This window comes from Rhea pennata, chromosome 1 (assembly GCF_028389875.1).
Source record: "Rhea pennata isolate bPtePen1 chromosome 1, bPtePen1.pri, whole genome shotgun sequence".
Taxonomy (NCBI): domain Eukaryota; kingdom Metazoa; phylum Chordata; class Aves; order Rheiformes; family Rheidae; genus Rhea; species Rhea pennata.
In genome coordinates this window covers 13,519,156-13,541,077 of record NC_084663.1, presented here as the reverse complement: position 1 = coordinate 13,541,077, position 21,922 = coordinate 13,519,156, and the positions used below count along the sequence as shown (strand labels likewise).

General features: G+C 39.8%; 2 protein-coding genes across 3 annotated transcripts in view; one reads left to right on the top strand and one right to left on the bottom strand.

Annotated features, from left to right (window-relative positions):
* The window catches only part of CCDC146 (coiled-coil domain containing 146), an 81,112-nt gene extending 66,898 nt beyond the window's left edge, over nucleotides 1–14,214 (top strand). The window contains 6 exon segments of the mRNA XM_062598616.1: nucleotides 1,128–1,352; nucleotides 2,024–2,252; nucleotides 9,868–9,996; nucleotides 11,551–11,688; nucleotides 12,531–12,779; nucleotides 14,011–14,214. Of these exon segments, the coding sequence (XP_062454600.1) occupies nucleotides 1,128–1,352; nucleotides 2,024–2,252; nucleotides 9,868–9,996; nucleotides 11,551–11,688; nucleotides 12,531–12,779; nucleotides 14,011–14,214 (1,174 nt within the window).
* Nucleotides 14,215–14,494: 280 nt separating this feature from the next.
* The window catches only part of GSAP (gamma-secretase activating protein), a 49,156-nt gene continuing 41,728 nt past the window's right edge, over nucleotides 14,495–21,922 (bottom strand). The window contains exons 27-31 of one of the 2 annotated variants that reach the window (XM_062581620.1): nucleotides 21,085–21,204; nucleotides 19,929–19,990; nucleotides 17,729–17,833; nucleotides 17,498–17,591; nucleotides 14,495–16,033 (exon numbers count right to left, since the gene is read on the bottom strand). In XM_062581620.1, coding sequence (XP_062437604.1) covers nucleotides 15,933–16,033; nucleotides 17,498–17,591; nucleotides 17,729–17,833; nucleotides 19,929–19,990; nucleotides 21,085–21,204 — 482 coding nt within the window. In that variant the 3' untranslated portion in view covers nucleotides 14,495–15,932. Of the gene's footprint in view, nucleotides 16,034–17,497; nucleotides 17,592–17,728; nucleotides 17,834–19,928; nucleotides 19,991–21,084; nucleotides 21,205–21,922 lie in introns of those variants that run through there. The other variant, XR_009959128.1, reaches the window with a different exon arrangement.

Sequence of the window (21,922 nt, the reverse complement as noted above, 5' to 3'; positions counted from 1 at the left end):
CAGTAATACAGTTTAGTATCTATGGCTTACCTGCAACCTGGGCAGTTTAGGAGACAAACAGAGGATCAATCCAAACAAGATAAAAGATTTTCATCAAATATTTCATAATATTTTGTGTTTCTGTAGTACCATCATTCTTTCACGGTAACTTGCTTAAGAAAGGCTAATTCAATTCAATAATACCCTGTGGAAGGGGAAAGTGCTCATTTCCTTGTAGACGCAGGGAGAAATGAGGCAGAAAGACGCTCCCTGCTTTGCACAGAATGATTGAACAGTTTCATGAAAGAATCAAGGACATGAGGCAGGGTATTTCATCTGTAGTTCTGTATTTTAACAGGAGACCATGCTTCCTCTTTCAGTCTCTCTTTTCTGTGTTGAGATTAATATCTTCCCTGTATAGATAAAGTAGCATCTTGATCAAGAAGTGATACTTGCTGCAGAGCAAATGAACTGATTCTAAATTCCATGTTGTTAGCAAATGAATGATACACGTGGCAACAAAAAAAGTAATCATTTTGATTAATTATTTAAGTAACAAATAATTCTTTTAAGTAAGGGTCTATCATCTAGATACTAGCATGGATGCTTTTATGGATCTATCATGTGATTTTGCCACTCATCTTTTTGCTGTGTTTTCTTTCTCATCGGAAAAGCAGGGGGACTGATGAGTTCCTTTCTCATGAGAATGTGGTGATATGTTTGTTGCTTATAGATAATAAATGTGAAGAGCTTTGAATTATAACCATGATAGTATTTAAATATTACTGCTTAAAAAAAGAAAAGGACAGGATTTCTGCACATTAAGAATTTGCATTGCAGTTTGTACTGCTACACTTGAACTTTATTTCTTATGGCTCTTTAGGGTCCCCATTAAAGAAGAAAAGAGCTGCAATGCAGTGCTCTGTTTATAGCATTTTCCTTAGGCATTAATCCAGTTCTATTCAAGTTGAAAAGAGCTTGTATGGACAAGCTGTTCCCAGAGAGAGTTTCTACCTCTTTTAATTCTTCTGTGAAGCACTAGAGTGACATAGGAGAGCCTTTGTATATCTGAGGAATTGGTTTAAGCTCTGCTGTATTTATTGAATTGAAAGGACTAAAAGCTGTCCTACTTTTCTGTTGTGATAAAGAAAACTGCAGAGACACCGCCTGAAGAATGCAAATAATGTAGCAATTAAAGACAGTCTCAGAAATGATTATTACAAAATTGTGCAAACTGTGCATGAGATGAAAGAAAAGAAAGAGCAACAGTTGCTGGATCTTGGCAGACTTACAAATATGATCACCTGTATTGAAGAAGAAATTGTACAACTACGCAAAAAATATGAAAAGGCTCTTCAGCAACAAAATGAGAGGTATAAGTATAAAATGGATGTAATATATTTAATTTTGAAAATAACCCTGAACAGGCCAACCATTAGTCACATATGCTTTGGCTTGTATTCATGAATCAACAATATTTTTCAAATTATGATCGCTTGTAATGAGGAGTGCTGGAGGGCTGCCTCACTGAGCAGCCTGCCTCACTGCAGCCGTCAGCGGTGCTGTGCGTTTTAGAGGTGTTTGCTGTTTCTCCGTTGGTGATGGTGTTCATTCTTCAGAATCGTCATCCGAAACGATGGCAACTTGACAACTTGCCTACTGAATGTCCCAAGAGCTTGTGGCCTCCTGTTCTGTTTGTACATTGTGCATTTTGTGCACAGAGTATAAAAATTACAAAAATGCTGAAGATTTTAAACTGTGCATTTTTCAAAATTACTGCTATGGAAGACCAGAAAAGCATTAAAAGATATGAGAAACCAAAGGAACCTTTGCAATTGTATGTTCTTCAATTTCAGAATATGAGTATTTTGTTACCTATTAATTATTTCACCTGTTTACATGATATTAAAATAGTATTTGTGAAATCTTTATACACCAAGTTATTACTGCCTTTCAGGTTTGCTAGTTATGTTCTTGAAAGGGGTACATTGAATATTAGCCAAACAATTTAAAATTTTACCTTTCCATTTTGGGCTTATTGCAGTGGTGTTCTGCTCAGAACTAGAGAAGAAGAAGTATGCATTTTATATGATAAGATAAATTTGCAAGAGATGATGTGTAGAAATGGAGAAATTGAGATGCAGGCCATGGATGAAAAAATCAGATTTCTGAAGATGAAAGTAGCTGAGAAAAAGAGACAAATTGAATTGTGTTTCAAAATGCTGCCGATGAAGAGTACCCTTGATGGAGATTTGGTGGTACTTCAGATACAGGTTGGTGGAAAAAGAAAGCCTTATTTTGTTTGTAAAAAAATTGCTGCTTGTACAACATGGCTTATTAACACAGAAAATTTGCTAGTATACCAGTCCAGCAAAGCACTGAGGCATGTTTGAAATTTAAATATATGAATTTCTGTGCTTATATGTAATTTACTCATACGCTTTGTTATGCACATACCAACAACTTCTTTGGTATGCAATCTGAGCTTACCCCCCCCCACACACCCCATAGCTCTAAATGTCAGTATGACTAAAATGGAGAATGGGAGTCATGAGAAAAATGGAAATTTAAATGAAATGTGTTAAAACTGTACTGGTGGGGGTAGGTGGAGGGAGGAGGGGGACACTTAGCTCTTCAAATTTCTAAAATAATAACTCAATTCACACTTGACCCCAAACCTACTCTGGAAACTCTGCTGTGTACAATGATATAATCCACATACATTTTATTCTACACAAAAACAGTGAAAGTTTTAGTTCTAGTTACAACATGACATTAAGCAATTAGCAAACTGCAGTGTTCATCACTGTTTTGGACATTCTTTCCTTGCTTTCTGAAATGGCTCTTTTACTTTTGACCTTATCTCCAGATGGTAATTTTTTCCATATATACTCCATTAGTGTCTGCACAAAATCCTAATTTATGGGGTATTGCTATTAGTAAGTGCATAGATGGGAGCTGTGACTCACTGTAGGAGAGTGCTTGCACTAGTCTGTTACTTCTGGTCTTCTAAAGAAATTGTATGCACTGTTAAAGGAATAAAATTTTATGTAATAACTTATGCAAATTGTACCCCAAAGAAGTTTATGGTGGAATTACAGATTTAAATGATGAATAGAGGAAGTGTGAAAATACGATGAAAAACTAAAGGACGAAGAGGTGTTTTTTGGATAACATTTAGAATGAGCCTGAGAGTCACTGAAATTAACACAGTAAAAAAATGCCGATGATTTTTTTGAACTGAGATAAGCAATTATGAAACTTTGCTTTTTCTCCTCGCATGGATTTTGCAAGCTTCCTGAAACCTTCTCCTTTATGATGATGGTTCATGCAAAGCACAAAGTCACAGTTAAAGGGAGGCTACTGTTGCAGGCTCTTGCAGTCTTTTTGTAATATCAGCATAAAACTAAAATGTAGGAAAACACAGATTATTGTAATATTAAAGACAGAGCTCTCAAGAGATGTTTTCGAGTCAGAGATTTTTTCAGTGACCAATGACAAATAATCTGTCATCAGCATTTTAAGTATAACTTGATACTGTTGTTACTAAATGCTAGGTGATTCAAACTGGACAGAATACCATCTGAATTAGGCAGGCTGAATACCACACCTCTTAGATCATCTTCATCCCCTTTGCCTGTTCCTCCTGTCTTTTTAAATCTGGGGTATTTTCAGCCTTTGCCTCCTTATTTATTTTTCTCTCTGCTGTTTTTCTTCTCTGCTACATTTCCAAATCTTCTCACTTCCCTAGAATGTTTTTCCTTTTTCTCACTCCACAAGTGAAGTAAACTCTCTAGTGCTGAATGATGCATGCGCTTCCAACAACAGCTATCAGTTATTGATGATACTTCAAATATTTATAGAGAGAGATGAAAGGAAAACAAGATTCAGTGTCACAAAATAGGAAAAGATTTCAATATTTGGTTTGCATTTGACAGAGATCGTTTGAAATTTTTTGTGACACTTTGAATCTAAATCTCTCATAATGTCCCTGGAGGCTTTAATCATCAATAAATCAGCCATTCTGAGAAGGAATTTCCTTATTTATTTCTGTTAGAGATGTACATCTGTGAATGGATGGAGGTATTCAATGGGCTAAAGAATCTGACCGAACATCTAGGTGAATATGGTACTCACGGGGAGGTGGAAAAGCACGGGTTAAGGCTGGGGCTTGTCAGGAAGGACAAGAATTTCATCTGGGTTTCCTATATTCCACATGAACTGCTTAATCATCAGATGCATGGATATTCCACTCTTACACGTTTCATGAAAACCTACATATTTCCACAGACGAGTGGAACTTTGATGAATAGATATTATTTAATAAAATACTATCTTAAGTAATACTTGATCTAATCAAATGTTAATAATGTGAACTAGGTATTTTTGTGGCTATCGATGTAAAGCATCAAAGATGACAGAAACATTTAGAAATACTTAGAATCGGTATCAGTAAGGGTGGAAGGGACCTCTGGAGATCATCTAGTCCAACCTCCCTGCTCAACAGGGACACCTAGAGCATGGTAGACAGGCTTGCATCCAGGCAGGCCTTGAGGATCTCCAGAGAAGGAGACTCCACCACCTCTCTGGGCAACCTGTCCCAGTGCTCCGTCACTCTCACAGGGAAGAAATTCCCCCTCACGGTCAGGCAGAACTTCCTGTAGTTCAATATCTGCCCATTGCTTCTTGTCCTGTCACATGGGACAACTGGAAAGAGTTTGTCCCCGTCCCCTTGACACCCTCCCTTCAGGTACTTGTACACATTGATCAGATTCCCCCTCAGTCTTCTCTTCCCCAGGCTGGAGAGTCTCAGCTCTCGCAGCCGTTCCTCATACGGCAGGTGCTCCAGCCCTCTTCCTTTATATTACACAAGAAACATCTAGTGAGATTCTAAGCTGGCTTTCCTGGGGTATAAAACTATTGTAACTTTTAATTGTGATTGCACATCAAGGGACTGTTCCTGCTGACTGAAATGAGCCATGAAAATTAATCTGCCTTCATGCATCAATAAGAAATATTTAGCATTAATCATGAATTAGTCCAGCACATAGACCTGCTGAGCTGCCAAGACACTCTGGAAAGCAGTTTCATGCCTCAGAGCTAAGCCAACATACAGGGACTGACGATTTTGTAGAGGCATTTGGCCTCAGAATTGATCAAAGCCTTAACCAAATGAAACAACCTCATGAAAATCTGCAGACTAGAACATCACAGAGTCATAGACAAGGAGGGCTAGTAGGGAGCTAAAGAGTTCATCTTGGGAATCCTGCTGCTACATCAAAATAGTACTCCTACCCCTACTCCTGTGCAAGAATCAGAACTTCCAGCTCTAGCAGAGGGGCAGAGCTTGTGCATATCAGGTTGGAAAGTGGAATCTCCTACAACAGCAAAGGCTGGAAGAGGGTGACTTCTGGCACTAGATTGAAAACTCCTGCTCCACTTGAAGACTTGCAGCTGTGGAACAGATTCACTGCTCTTATAGCTGATGAGGAACTGGGAGTGCTGTTGAATGAAGCATCTGTGCTGGTTGAGCCTGAGCCACATGGGAGCATGAGGAAGAAAGCAGCAATTGTTGTAGTGGGAGACTCCCTATATGGGGATGGAGGCCCCAGCTACTGACCTGACATGTCACCTTGGGAGCTTTCCTTCTTGCCGAAAGCTCTCGTTTGGGATATTGTGGAGAAGCTGCAAAAGCTTATCTGGCCCTCAGACTACAATCCCCTGCTGCTCTACCATGGGGGCACCACAGATATTGCCAGAGGAGACCTGGAAAGCATCAGACTTGACTAAATGGCTCTGCAGGAGATGACCAAGGGCATGAGGGCCCATGTGGTTTCTTCTAGCTCCTTCAGGGAGTGGGGAATGGGCCTGAGGAGGACTGTATGGATCCTGCAGGGCAACAATTGGTTGTGCAGCTGGTGTTGGCAACAAGGTTTGTTTTCCATGACCCTGGGACCTTCTTTGAGGATCAATGACTGCTTGAAAGACATGGCACCCATGTAACTAAGTGAGTAAAAGCATCTTTGCCAACAGTCTGACCAACCTGAGACAGAGAGCTTTAAGTTAGGAATGATGATGGAGGGAGAGAATGGCAAACAATCAAGTGAAGAAGTGATAGATAGGGTTGGAAAGCAAATGGTCTGGGGTGATGTGAACAGAGGAAACCTCATAGTCAGCAAAACAGGGCTGAAGTGGGGGGTCACTCTGAGCATGTGTGTGTGAATAGAGAAGTGCCTATGGGATGCTCTTACCGGGAAAGCTCCTGTACCTTTTCTGGGAAATCAGCATGACTGGGTATCTCTTTGAAGTGACTCGGGACAGGTGAGGGAGCAGCTGAGAACTTATGGGTCAGGATCAGTGGGCAGACCAGTCTGGGGGATGTGGCAGAGGGTGTCTGCTATAGACAGCCTGATCAGGAAGAAGAATTAGATGAGCCCTTCTTCAGACAACTGAAAGAAGTCTCATGTTCACAGGCCCTGAGTGCTTGGGGGATTTTGAGTGGGGTGGGTGTTGGACTCGATGATCTCTCAAGGTCCCTTCCAAGCTCAACAGTTCTGTTAGTCTGAGAGAGGATTATCTGTGTCATTCCTGAGATGGCTAAACTGTTTTTTTAAAACTGTCATTAATGGAGACTCCACAGTTTCCCGGATAAGCTCTTCCAGTGCTGCTTTGACAGTAGAGAGGTTTTCCTTACCTTTTGCCTGATTTTTGCTGCAGTGTAAGCCTGTTGATTTTTATTCTGTCTACCAGGGTCATGACAAACAGATCATTCTCTTCCTCTTTGCAACAACTGTTCACATTAGTAGATTACATTTACCATGTTTCTCTCCCATTCTTTTGTTAAGTTCCTGTTGTCTTTTTTTGTATCTGTCCTTAGAGAAAGCATTTCTTTTTGCTTTCCATTTCTTTCTCAGCATTTTGTATTTTTCTTAAAGTGCAATGCCTAAAACTTGACACAGTCTCTGTCTATGCTGAGAGTGAAATGATTCCTTCAGGCATTTTTCAGGTTATATTTCTGCTTATGTGTCCAGGCATGATGGTAACCTCTCTTGCAACAGTATGATATACTGACTCGTGTTCAGCTTGTGATTATTTGTAACAACCAGATTTTTTTTTTTTTTTTTTTTTTTTAAGGAAGTGGTACCTAATCAATTGGCCTTGATTCTATATTAGTACAGATAATTTTTCCATTTGTTATTTAATTTCACCTCTTTTGTTCAGACCTTTTGGATTGAATCTTCCCCAAAGTATTTGCATTCTTTCCCAGCTTAACTTTGTTCTATTGATTTAGTACTTACCCTATATATTCACCAAGACTGTGTTTCCCTAGCTTGTTTGTGAGAATGTCGTATGAAATGTCAAAGGTATGTAAAAGCCAAGATGCATGACATGTACCATTTCATCTGGATACAGAAGCACAGAATCAGTAAGGTTGGAAGGGACCTCTGAAGATCATCTAGTCCAACCTCCCAAAGATTTCCTCGTGTTGGTTCCCCTGGGGCTTGAACCCAGGATCTTCCGCATGTAAAGCGGATGTGGTAACCACTACACCCATTAAATTATCATGGTATGACACTGGATGGTTTTGGCAAGGTTCAACAAATCCATGTGGGCCATTATTCACCCCCTTTTCTTTTTCTAGCTACTTACAAAAAGAAATCTTAATTATTTGTTCCAGATTATTCTTCATAAAATAAGTTATCTGTAATTCCAGGACTCCTTCCTTTCCCCTGTTTTTAAATATAAGTAAAATATTTGCCCTTTTCTAGTGCTCTGGGTTCCTCATTCGCCTTCTCTGAGGTTTCCAAAATGAGCTCCAGAACTGCACTTTTTCTGACAAGCCTTTTAAGTATCTAAGAATGCATTCCCTCTCGTGTAGTCATTAGTGAACAACTCCTCCTAACTGGCTACACTCAAACCTAGAAAAACCTCTCGTAGTTGCTTTTCCTATCTTCTGTGTAAAATGCACTTCAATAAGGCTTTTTTGCTTTTAAGACTTGGAATCTTTAAGAACTTGGAGAAAGTTTTGTCCAAGGAAAACACTGAAAACTAGAAGAAAATATAGATGCTTATAGTTGCATCATTTAAACAGACACACACTAGAATAGTTATTTCTAAATGTGCTTTTTTCCCATGCTTTTGGAGTGAATTAACTAATCATTCGTATTGCATTTAGACCAAGTCAGGCATTTAAGTTTAGCATGAAATCACTTATAGATTTTTTTTCACTAATTCGAACAATATATTTTCAATTAACAATAGTCCTTATTCTCTAAGTAAGAATTAAATCCTAAAAAAATTTACTTAATGAGCTATCTCTAATCTCTTTAAGGTACCATTGCTGCCGACAAGGCATTTTCAGCTGAGTTTGAGGAGTTTGGCCCCAGATACGACATATCACTGGAAACGTAGCTGAATTTATTGTTTGTGATAGTCTTGTTCTTACATTCTTCTGCATGTAATTCTCTGTGTACTGTTGGTTTTGTGATATGGGTGTTTATAAATTAAAATAAATATTCTAGTACCCATGAAACTAGTTACATACCGAATGACACTTAAAAACAAATCAAGCTTTGATAAGGGAATTATTCATTACAGTCATTTAAGTTTTTTTCTTTTTATTTTGCCTTGTTCTTAGAAAAAAGTGCAAAAGAAAGACCAGGATGATGCTGTTCTAGCAGGAAAAAATATTCGAAACAAATGTTCTGGTAACATTCCGTTATCACATGAGCCGATCCGTCAGTTTTCCCTCTTACATTTGAAATATGAATCGCCAGCTCTCAGTAACCCTATCCCTGTAGCAACGTCTAAATATTTACTGTGGGCTCTTGGTGACCTTTTATAGTTTCAGGTGCCAGTGACCACTCGTTCCTTAATACCATCGCTTGAAATTGATAGCATTTCTATCAAGTTATTTGAACATATAAACATATATGTCTGTTAGTACTAATAGGTCAAGACTCCACTGACAGTGCTCTGACAGATCACCAGATGCATATCAAAGCACAAAAAAACCCACTGTTAGTCCTGCAAATTCAAACATCAAAACTTGGTTGAAGGTCCCAGTCACACTTCAGTGAGTGTTTATGAGCAACGTGGCTTTCCATTTAGCGTACTCTGGAAAAACCTTCATTAAATGTGAACTTCTCGTGTCAGGAAGGTCAGAGAACACCTGTATTTGTGGATGACACTGGTACTATGTTGTTCAGGATTGTCACAACTGTTAGGATGTCCCAGGACATCGGCCTGGGAACTTAACACACAAAACTTAGATGTCTATGGCTCCAGGAGCCCTGTTGTGCTAACAGCAGAGCCTCAGAGCCTGCATGTTTCACTTGCAACTGAACTGTCTGGCGCATGAGTTCTTCCTACGTCCCTAAATGCATCTAACCCTTGGGTCAAATAGAAGATTGTAAAGCACAGAATAATGTCAGATTCCTCCTGCCTTGCCCGCAAAATTTGGTGTACTCCTGAGGGTGAAAAAAGTAGCCTGAAGAAGGTGGCACTCATAATTTCTGGCACAGAGTTTTCCTCCTTGCTGCCACTGTCACAGTGTCACTTCCTTAAAAAGGGGGGGAGGGAAGATTGTTTGTAATCTGTGTGTTACCCCCCACCCTGAATCACAAGGGGACCCCTACGCGCTGGCCTCAGAGAAACCCTGAGAGCTCAAGCCCCAGGGACGAGCGAGGTGAGGAGCTGCTGGGGCTGTAAAGCAAGGCAAGGATCTTGCTTCCAAGATGAAGCGTACTCAGTGTGGTGGGATCCACACTCCAGGAGTCTCCTGGCGTAAAGCAGACACACTCAGATCTTCCATCTCTTGCCACACAGCAATAATTGGGCTTTTTGCTTGTTGTTGAAAGATAACTATCGTGGATTTTTGTTTGCTAGTATTCCCAGTGCAAGGACAGGATTAAACATCTTGAGAAAATCTTTGCTGACCCTACAAATGAGTCTAGAAAACGAGTCTTGGGAGGGGAGGACCCATCTCCGCCTGAACTGCTGGAAAAGATTGAAAAGGTAACATTACTGACACCAGCATCTCCCACACTGCCACTGACTTAAGAAAAAGCACGATTTTTTTTTTTAAGTAAATTTTCTATAAGGTGGATTAAAATAATTATGAATGGCTCGTTGGAACTACAGCCCAGTCTCTGCTTTCCAGGAAAACTGGGCATGGGGACACTGACTTCCTCCAGCAGAGGCTGCAGAAGAGATCAAAACTTAGGCTCTGAGCAGTGCCGCTGGCTCCCCATTAGCTGATTAATGTGTGTCATTGGCACTTCAATACCAACCCTCCTGCTTCGTTACAGAAAGATACAGAAAAAGTGGCAGAGGTTAATAAATTCAAAATAACAAAGTGCAGAAGAACGAGGTTGTCATCTTCAGCAAGTAGTGCTTATCGGCTGTTCCACCACAACGTATGTGGAGCCAGCTGTCCCCACTGTCCTCCTAAGGAACCCACGTAGGTGACACACGATGAAGTAAACACCCTTTTCAAACCCAGGATTTGATTTTATTACCTCGTTTCCACTTCAAACTGGGAACTACAGAACAGATTTTTATGTAACTGGGCCTTAGGCCAGCCGAAGAGCTGCCCACCCACCTGTGCAGCCCTGCCCACGACTCCCAGGATGGGCTTCAAAATTAAGTGAAACATCATTAAGTCCAATGTAAAAGCCAGTTACAAGGTGCCTCCCTTATTGCCTATAGCAGGGGAAGGTAAAGGAATGGAAAAGGCAAATTTGATATTTTCTTAGCTGTAAGTGTCCACTCCATTTACGTAACTGCCCACCCTGTACTTAGCATTTCACATGAGGCTGCGAATTCCACTACACTTTGCGGTGGAGGAATCGCGATACTGCAGACTAGGCGTAATGCTCATCTAAGTCCTCCTTTTGCAATCCAACTTGTAATGGTTTAACAGAAACACTACCTAACATTTTTGTGAATTGCTTCAAGTTTTTTGCTTCACTTTCACACATTCCTTAGCAGGGAAGGGAGCTGTGCAGGAGCCCAGGTAGGCAGGAACACAGCCCACTCACCCACCCCCAAAATTAAAAAAAACAGGGTCCTTGTAGTCATGAAGTAGGCCTGAATGTTCTGTTTCAGTCTCCTTGAGTTTTTAAGAGTCTTTCTGTTTGCATAGGGCTTCCTTTTTTTAGTCTTTGGAGCTCACATTTTCAAGTTTTATTTAGCACCAGAAGAAGGAGGAAAAAAAATGTTTTCATTTAAAACAGCTGAAACCTTCTACTAATGACATAACTCAAGAATCCAGAAGCATTAAAAAAAAATTTTTTTCACTAGAAAAAAAATACTGTTTTCAAGAAAATCATGGAAAGGCAGTAATAAATAAGGCTCATGTAAACTCCAACCCTCAAAAGGGCCCAGACTGATGTGGAAGAACTGTAATAGTGATAGTAATGCTCTGAGCTAACTTTGGTCTGATCAGTAGCATGCAAATGGACTGTGGTGTGGTTACCCACGGCTGTTCGCTGACATTATTTCAGAAGCAGTCCCTAAAACACCCTCCTCTCTCATTAACCTACACTATATATTGCCTTCTCACTGCAGCTAGAGGTAGAGCTGCTACAGAAGGAGGAGAAGCTGCTGGAGATGGATTTTATCTATGAACAAGTTTCCCGGCTAACAGACCGAATCCGAGCCACAGCAGAAAATGGGAAGCAGGACACACTGCTATTAGCTAAAAGGGTAAGAAGGGAATTGCATGCTCTGCTTTGCTGGCTTACAGGAATTGAAGTAATTTCAATTTTGGACAAGAAGTAAGATGACTTGCTTGCAAAATACAAAACTAGGGATTGGCATTATTGATAGGCAAACCTGCAAATCATATGTTAGCCTTAAGAAATTATACGTGTTTAGTAAAATGAGTAGTACAGACATAGCAAGGGCAGTAGTCAATACACTTCCGTACTTTTTGAAAGAAAGCTGTATCATAAATCATATCTTTCATTAAACATGATTAGTTATTTCTCAGGTTATGTAATTACTAACTTGGGAGGATCCTCCTTTTGCATGTTTACTTGAACATAATTCTACAGCTAACACACTAATAGCTAAAAAAAATAAGGGAAAGCCAGGTGAGTTCTAGATCCCTACAGCATGAGAGAAGATATAATCTGTATGTGGCTCAAAGTTTGTTATTTAAGTAGGGAGAACTACAGAGGAAAGACACACAGTTTTCAGTATATTTACTTTTGTATTATAGTTATTTCCTTCTGACAGCAGGAAGACCAAAAGTGACCTCCAAAACCTCTCACCTCCCATTTCCTTAATGGAAAAGCTTGAAATGCAAGAGAGCTGAGTGAAAGGAAGACAGACAAAAAAACAAAACACAATGCAAAATTATGATGTGGAAAACAAGGTCAGGGTTGATTTTATTTATTAGGTTTGACATTTGGAAAAGCTTCAGTCAAAACATATCTTTGCAGCAAATCTGTTTTGTTTTCATGTATCTAGTACTTATCTATCTGCTATGTTCAGTAAGTGTCTAAAGGGAAGACCTGATTAAAATGCAGCTGTTATAATTTCAGACAAATGAACTGCAGAAGAAGATAAAGGATAAAACCCAAAAGATGATGGCTCTTGTTGCAGAGCTGTCCATGAAGCAAGCACTTGCCATTAAACTCCAGCAGGAAGTGAGAGACAGAGAACAATTTTTGATGACTGTTTCATCAAGGATCGATCAAGGCCTTCCCCTTCCTCAAGAAACCGAAAGGGACTGGCTGAAGGTGTTGCGCAACGAGAAGATGCAGAAGGCAGCAGCTGAAGCTAGAGCTAAAGTAGGTTTTTGCTCTGTTGCGTGCGGTTTGATCGCCAGCTTCTTCTTTTGCCCCGCTCTATCTCATTTTATTGCAAGAGCTGTTCTCTCACTGCACGGCTGTTCACTGGCAAGCGCGGAGCCGCCAGGCCTTAGCGGAGATGACAGTATAGACAGAGGCAGTTACCAAAAGGAGTACGTCGTGCGTTTGTGGCGTTCTAACTGCAGTCTGACGCACTTAGAACTGGTCCGCAAAGTGTAAGGAGAGAACACTTCACATTAAAAGGAGGACTTATCTTCAACTTATAAGTAAACTTAAGTTACAGCATTTTGGGGTGATGAGTGGAAACCTGATTTTGATTCAGTTTCAGGGTAAAGCTGCAAGGGGAAGGGAAAAGAAATATATATATATAGTTCAGCATCTCCAAGTATCAGACACAGTAAGCATATCAGAAGTAGCAAGATTGCTGGGCAAGCCAGTGAGGGTAGACAGTAACAAATAGTGCTTCAAATTCTACACCCTACTGTAAACCATACCTCTAATTCAAACCACCAGTGATCCCCGAGTGGAGAGGTTCCAGATAAGGGAAAGCAGTATAAAAATGAGATGCGTATACTAGGAAGCTCTTGGAGACAGATTAACTCTGCTGCATGAATCCTTGAGTACTTGTTGATCTTTCCAAGGAAATTTTGGAGAACAAGGTTAGGAGAGGAATACACAGTGCAGACATTCAGAGAACTTGAAGCCAAGCAGAACTTCTGTAATAAAACTGGTTTAGAGTAAGCCGCCTCTTTGGCATTAACACTTCTGCTCACCTTACGACTCCGTTTCCTTTCAGTGCTGCAGACAGAAGCACAGCGCAGCGTCGCTACTCTGCAGTAGCTGCTGCCAGTGTAAATTTAGGCAGGATTCTGATGCTTCAGTCATTTGTAGTAACTCACATTGTTCTCAGGATGTTCTGTGCACACTTACTACAACTTTTAGAAGTTCATTTAAGCAGTTTTCTTCACAAATAGCAAGACCATTACAGGCTCAAGCTGTATACTATTTAAAATGAAAAGCTCGCATCCACACGGCCAAGAAATAGTGCTTACCTTTCAATGAACAATTAGTTCTCTTGTGGGTTTCCAGATGTGTTAAGGATTACGCTAACAGTATTTCCTTTCTAAAGCTTTCTGGATTTTGGCTCAGAAGAGTATTAAAGTTTTAAAGCATATAATTACTATATGATCAAAATGCATTTCTTTTACAGCGTACGGCAGAAGAGGAACAAGCTGCATTGCCTGGTTTTGTCCACACAACAGCTGAACAACGCCCAAATGCTTATATCCCAAATGATGAAAGTGGCCTCCCACTGCCACGGCCCTATGGTGCTTTGGCTCCTTTCAAACCCAGTGAACCTGGTTCAAACATAAGACATATCAGAAAACCTATTGTAAAGCCAATTGAAATCTGAAAAGGTCTCTCTCAAATCAGGAGAGGCTGTCACTAGTTGCTTACTCTCAAGCGTCAATAGATTTAAAACTCCCTTGAAGGCACGTCTGTTAGTGTTTTCCCAAATTCCATATTGTAAACGAAGGAGTTGCTAATGCCAAAACCACAGCTAAATGGCCAATGATACAAGCTCCCTTTCTCCTGGCTGAGGGAAGCTCTGGTATCCCATATGTAGTGCAGTATTTCAAATGTTAAGCAAAATGAGTGATTATCATACTAGGCTTATTTTTTTCCAAGTGAAGTTTATTGCATCTGATTATATCTTACAACACTTTCCATTAAAAAGAAAAAGCCAAATGATCTTCTCTCGTAATAACTCCTCTTGTAATAATTCAATACATCTGAACAAAGTCCCAATTACTTGTACAAATAAACCAACACGGCTTTCTGCAGCCTGGGATGGAAGTCCAAGCTTGCCAGACAAATTTTAATTATAAGGTGAAATATATTCTTTCCCGCTGGGTAATCAGTGTGAAAGCTAAAACTCTTGCTCCACTGATGCCAATGACAAGGGAATGATCATGCACTTGTTCAGGAAAAAAGTGTGTACTGGACACAGAGAGAGTTCTTGAGGACTGCAACTTTCTACTTCACTGGTAAGCAACAGGAAGCAGCTGTCTGGAAACCGCTCAGAGAGGATATTAGAGGATACTACTGAAAGCCTCCAGAATTTATTTCACTAGTTGAATAGTCTGAAACTCTGTAAATTTTTTTTTGTTTAATAAAAATGGCAGAAGTCCTACATGTCGGATTTAAGATTTCCTCTGTGTACTGAACCACTACTACTATTTTAAATAAATGTCATCGCTCACAAGTTGAGAGAAAAAAAATGGTTCAGTTCTGTATAAATACAAGTGGACAATGAGAGGGAAAAGCCTGCATTTGTTTTTTAAAGCTGAGATTCACACTGTAACACTAAAAGTCAGAAGGAAAGAATTAAATAAAACTGTCCAAATCACTGTTAAGATAAACTTAGGAAAAAAAAAAAGTTCTTTGGAAGTTATGTATAAAACTAAGCAATACAGGACAAGAAGAAACTTTCACATGCACTGAAAAGAGATAGTGTTTTATGCTAATTATGAAACTGAATACATTAGAATACAACCTCAAAGGCAGACGTACTGTAAGATAATACATCATCACCACAAGGAATGATTACATCATTACTTATGCATTATACACACAGACTTGATTCCTCATTTGTTATTTCACATAATCGCACCAAGAAAACCTTTTATTAACCCAAACAAGTAAACAGTTGCCAGTTTCTTGTTACTTTGCAATACAACTGGACTACCTTTTTCAGGATTGTCCTGCTCGTTAAAACACTTAACAGTCTAATACCAGTTCTCGCAGCCTGTTTTAATACTTGCTGTATTAAATGTAGCTCCATTTGACCATTTCACAAGATAAAATGGAACCAGAGATATATTTCTTTGGAAAGCTGGATGTGCATCAGATGCATTTCTCTAGGATTTATCTACAAGTCAGTAATTTCAGTTCAGTCACTCCTTAATACACTGGACCAAACACTACTTTGAGTCGCTTCTTCTCTCAGTAATGCCTACTCAAATCTGCAGATGATTTAGAAAACAAAATGATATTTAAGTTTAAAGAAAAAAAAAAGTTGGTTTCACAGTTCTGAGCAGCGAAGCTGACTTGCTGTTCAAGAAAGCTATTTTAGGAATACTTGAGGCCCAAGAGCATCATGGTGTGTCTCAGTGCCGTTTCCTCCACAAATCTTGTATTAACGTGATCTTGCTCTTTGCATGGATGCAAACCTGGAGAAACACCATGAGAAAGTTAGCATTTACAAAAACATGAGCACTCTTCTATATTACACCTTGCGATCTACTAAACATCTTCATCTAGAATACCGAAAGTTAAAGTATTAGATGGAACTGTTTTCATTTATACAAAATACCTACACAGCTTTCACTGCAGCCATTTAGATGCTCAGCAAAGGTAGAAAGCTTTTGAAGTTTACCTCTAGCTTTTTTATAAACTGCAAAGTCTTCCTGAAGGGACACTGAGGCTAGGAGGAAAGCTTGGTGAAACTTTTTAAGCAGGCTCCAAGATCCTTTATCGTAAAATAAATTAGACTGTCATCTAAGAATAGTGTGTCAAATTTATAGAACTCTGAACTTAACAGGCATTTCCCTTAACTGAAACAACCCTAGAGTACAGACAGCTACTGCTACTGAACTTCCACAGCACTGGTAAGCTTATCTGTGGGATTTCAATGACATTTAGAATGAATTTGTTTCCATTCGGTGGCAGATTGTAACTACACAAGAGCAAACAAGCAGTCCAGCTTGCCTATTAGTGGAATATAAGCAAACAATCTCTCTCCTAGTAGGAGTAAATCTAGACCATCTGGAGACCACTAGGTATTCCACACTGATTCTATACCGGAGATCCTAAACAAGACTTAAGAAGAGTGGCTATGTCTGTGCTAGTAAATAAAAGGGACTGGGGTACATTCTCATATGCATCTACATAGTTGAAATTCTTCCTTCTCCATTGGGATGACATCTGTACCTAGACAGTCCTATTCTAGCTTTCAAGCCCTTACCTTGACCTGATTTTGTTTTATTATTATACACATAACCAGTAAAGCTTGACAGTGTAATGCTTCTCTTTACATATCTTGCTTTTGCTGCCGAGTCCAGAATCTTGGGAGGCTTCGGTTCACTATGTAATGCATGGGGAGTTAGGTATCCCTGATAAGGGCCTGCAAAGACTAACAGACTAAGCAGCCGATAGGAAATATGGACAAGCAGGCTGACTCCAAAAATCCCACTTTCCAGATCTAGTGCATTCATTTAGGTCTGGGATACCTCCTTGAAGATGGGCGTCTTTTTCACAGAGGTGGGCCAACAGACTTATTTTAAAGGCAGTTAGGTTCTCTCCATCCCTCTTGTCACGATTAAGCAGGAAAAGAGCTTACAATAAACTGGGCCAGAAACTGAGCAAACAGTAAAATGACACAAGCTCCCTGTCGCCACGCATTTTCTGAAAAATGCCAATTTACCAACTGGATCCAACATAGAGGATTTTGAAGAAAGGACGTCTAGTGAAGAAGTTCTCAGACAATTCCCACCAACAGAAAGAGACCAAAACCTACATGTTCAGATATCAGTGGAGTTTTGGAACTCAGTGTTATCAATACAGTCAAGATAAAGCTAAATGTGAACAATCAATGTAACAACTACTAGTCTTCCAAAGAACTGAATTAACATTACCTTGATTCTCTATCTCTGCCAGCATATTAGTCAGGTAATTAAGTGGCAAAAACTCTACAGAGACCGAGTCTCTCTCAGGCACAGGTCTGCTATACTGTAAAGGAGAACATTTCAAGTCAGTTCAAAGTTGCACAGTGCCAAGTAAGTGTAACATTCAGTATGCTACGGTCTACAACAAGGTTACGTGTCTCAACCCTGTCCAAGCAAAAACATCAACAAAATAGCACTCACCTGTCTGTTCCCTAGCTTTTCAAGTAAGAGTTTCACATATTTCCGTGCAATGAAATTAGCATTTACTGGGTGATTCCAAAACTGGTGGGCTTTTTGAGCAAGAACCTGGTAAGTATTTAGAAAAAAAAAAAACTGAGAATGTCAGCAGAGGACAGTAGAAGACTGATAAATAAGGAGGAAAAAAAAAAAAAAAGAAACACACATCCAAAAGCAACAATAACAACAATATCAGACTAACCAATTTCCATCCTCTCATCCCCCAAAAGGTGCATTCTTTTTGGCAAAAAAAAAAGAAATCTAGGACATAACACAGGCTATTTTCAGACATCAATGATAAGTTTAGGAATCACAATTTTTAGCCATGAGGGCATCCTTTTATAACCAATAAGCAAGAGATGAGAACACTCTCCCAGAATGTGGGAAACAATCAAATCCCTGCTGCTCAGTTCCCAAGTAATCCAGTAAGTTTCTAACAATCCATCTGTCCCATTTGCTTCTGCCTACTTTGTGTGTGTATATGTGTGTGTGTGTGCGTGTGCACACATGCACGTGTACTTAAATATTATTTGAGGCTCAAAATGAGTGCTTACCCTTTACGTGACTCTAGTTTAGACTCATTCTTCTCCCAAAGAATAACAAACCCTGCTTCTCAATGCTCTAACACAGTGTTCAGAACTGCACTTCTGTCTGGCTCAAGGAGTATACAGAAGCTTACAAAAGCAGAATACCATGAGGAGAGATGCTGGGAACACAACCCGCAGCCCATCATTTAGGGCACTGTATTGGGAACTGGTAACATTGATTCACAGTCTCCCAAACAAAAAAGCAGAGATTCAAACTCAGCTGTCCCAGAGCTTCCTATCCTAACCACTAAGCAATCAAATATGAACACACTGTGAAATTACCTCCTGCTATTTTCCTGATCTAGTCTTTATTTCCTCCCTTTCAGCTGTAAGGAAATACAGACTACTGAAGGAGTTCATTTAGGAAATGCTGAACAGTTTCAGTGTTCATGAAATGCTTGGTTTTGAGTCAACTGAAGTCATCTGGTGAATGTAACCTGAACTTAAAATAGTCCAAGTCACCCCCAAGTGCCCTTTTAGGCAAACAAACCATTCTCTGCATTTTTTTCCCCTCAAAGCTCTAAATAGAAACAAAAAGGCACTGAGTCTACTGTGCATAACTAGCAGTGTTATGTCCTCTACAGCACTCACAACTCAGCCCCTTTGCATCAGAGTGTGGTGGCCATGGTGTTCCCCACCCACTGGGCCTGGGGCTCACAGCTCACACAGGCCCCACATTGACCTCAGCTCACCAACCCATGCCCAAAACAAGAGACAGAGAACAAAGAACATTTTGTAGATTTTTCCTTTCCTACCCCTTCACAAAACTGCTGCCAAATAAAGAAGCCCTTGTTAAAAGAAAACTGAAGCACCATTTCTGGCCATTTGAACTACACATAACAGTCCACAACGAACAAACAATAAGCAGCTTGTGTTGAGAAGGGCTTGTTTTACTGTAAGGCACTGCCAGAGGGGAGTCCCTGGTATTTCTCTGCTCACTGAGACATTGTGCTGCCTCTGCAGTACTGCGGTGTGCACTAAGAATGAAGGGAAGAAAGGAGTCAGTCTCCTTTTCTGTTTTAACTTTTAATGAGGCATCAATAGTTAGCTCCAGAACATGCCTTAACAAGCCACCTGACCAACAGGTAAGGTTGGGAAGTTTCACAGACAGCGAGATACTGTAATGCCATCACCATCACAGAAATGTGGTATGACCAAATTTTCTACCTGTTACTGTATCAGCTTTGGAATCTCTCTGATAAAGTGAATAAAGCCAGATGCAGATGGTCAGAGTAGGAAAGGCATGTGGAGACACTACAAACATAAAACCCCACAAACCTTCTTTAAACCCCCCAAAATCTTTATTGCTTTATGCAGGTGAGCACTCAGCAGAGGAGTGTCGTTTTTGCCTATTTGATTCCTGCAGAGAACTGCAGTCACTGAAAAGCACTAGGGACAGACCTATAGTTTAAGATACCAGGGTACCCTACAAGTTATGAGTAACAGATGGAGAAACTGGAGAGGAGTTCAGGTTATATCTGTTTGAATCCCAGCAAAGTCTTCCATTGGCTTGATCCTATGCACTGGGAGGAATTTCACATCCATTCTAAGATCCAAGAAGTGACATCCAAAGTTACCTCAGGAAGTCTTGTGATAATACTGAACTTAAGCTTTTCATTCTTCTCATTGTTGTCCAGATCTACAGGAGAGGAAAAAAAATCAAATCAAAAAACACCCTTTTACGGTAACCACATAACTGAAACTTCTAACTTTCACTGAAGACATTTCAAATAAATATTATCTCTGTAATGAAATAAAACTTTAGTTTTAAATAAGGCCTAATAGGAATGCTATTTATACTTATATAGTTTATATAAATATACTTCTATATATTTGTATGTAAATTCATTTTAGGTAGCAATTTGTAGTAATTCAAACATTCTCATTAAGTAGAATTCTCCATATTTGTAATATCTCACATATCAAGAAAAACTGTACACACATTAATACAGTGCATTGCATCGTATTTCTTGGGCACCAGAGATTTACCATGTTACAAGGAAATGTCGCAGCTGCAACAAAAAGCACAACCACCAGAGTTAAATCACATTGCAGTATTGCTGTAATCTAGGAACAGATGTGGATAAACTTATACTACAATTCTCTCTTCTTCCCCTCCAATTTTGAAAAAGGCAGTTAACACGGGTATGACCATAACTATGTGGAGAAACTGCCATGTTTCTCCACTTCCTGTTTAGGTCTAAAGCCCTAGGCCCTGATCACCCCCACTCCACGCATGCTAGTTTGCTCCTAAGCCTTTCTTACTGAGAGGAAACTCCCATACATATTTGCAATCCCAACACTAAAATTATCTTGCTCTAATACAACTAAAGCAAAACTTGAAGACTGGACAGCAGACTGACTTCCTTACACACAGACATGCATTTTTGTAATGACCAAAACCCTCCCCACAAGTTCTGTGATGATTATCAGCATCCATTTTTCTAAGAATTAGCAAATAGAAAAAATGACCAGCTGCAATCAGTCCCCTGACACACACTACAAAGGTATTTTACTGTCTGCTGCAAGAAGGGTCACTCATATTGTCTGCACCCTAACTTTCTCCTTGCAGCTGCGCAACACTTTCAACTACACTCTTCACTGAAATAGCACTCTGGGAAAGAACTGAATCCCCTGGGCAGTAGATCTTATGTCTGAGTTCAAATAGTTGAAAGGACATCCCTCCCAATTAGCTGGCACTTAAACAGATGAAACACATTAAACTCACTGCACCTTTCAGCAGTTTCCTTACACATGTTTCTGTCAAATGCAAGACTCCATTATCAATGTAGTGCAGAAGGGTGTGCAGAGGGAGACATCGAACACCAAGCCCCAAGTGCAGAGAGTGAAAACCTATGAGAGGAGGACAAATGTGTTCAGTCCATCAATACATATGTATTTCTAAAAATTCTGTAATTAGTGACAGGCATTATACTAACTAAAGCTTTCCTTACTTCCCAGCTTTCCTTACTTTCTGTTTCTAGTTGGTGAAAAAAATTGTTTATCAAAAGTTACGTAGTCTCGTTGCAACGTCCTTTACATCTTCTCAACTACATCCCTGTCAGAAAGAGGAGAACCAAGGGGGACTGAAAAGCAGGCTGCACAGTCAAACATGTTCAGGCTTCCAGCTTACATCCGAACTGTGCCATTAATTTGTGTTTTACTTCTTTCTTCTCAGTCAAAATCTAAAATTCTCAACACACATTCCAGGTAGCTGCCATTCACGTATTTGCACAGGCAGTAAGCATTAAGACTTCAGTTTCCTATTTAATTCAGCCAGATGATGGTTTTGCATCACATGAAACATCAGACAGCAACATTTGTCCACACACAGTATATGTCTGAAGTACAACTTCTGACCAAGAAGTTTTGAGTTTGAAGACAGACCAGAAAATGCAAACCAGAAAAAGACTCAAACAGAATCAGAAGGCAGAAACAGACTGGAGTCTATTTTATGCTTTCTGATCGGAGCACCTTCTAATCAGTTTCTGCCAGCCTGTGTTTACAGGTGGACCTTGGTTCCACAGCTCTCAACATGACTGCAAGACAAATCTTTCTGTAAGAACATTCT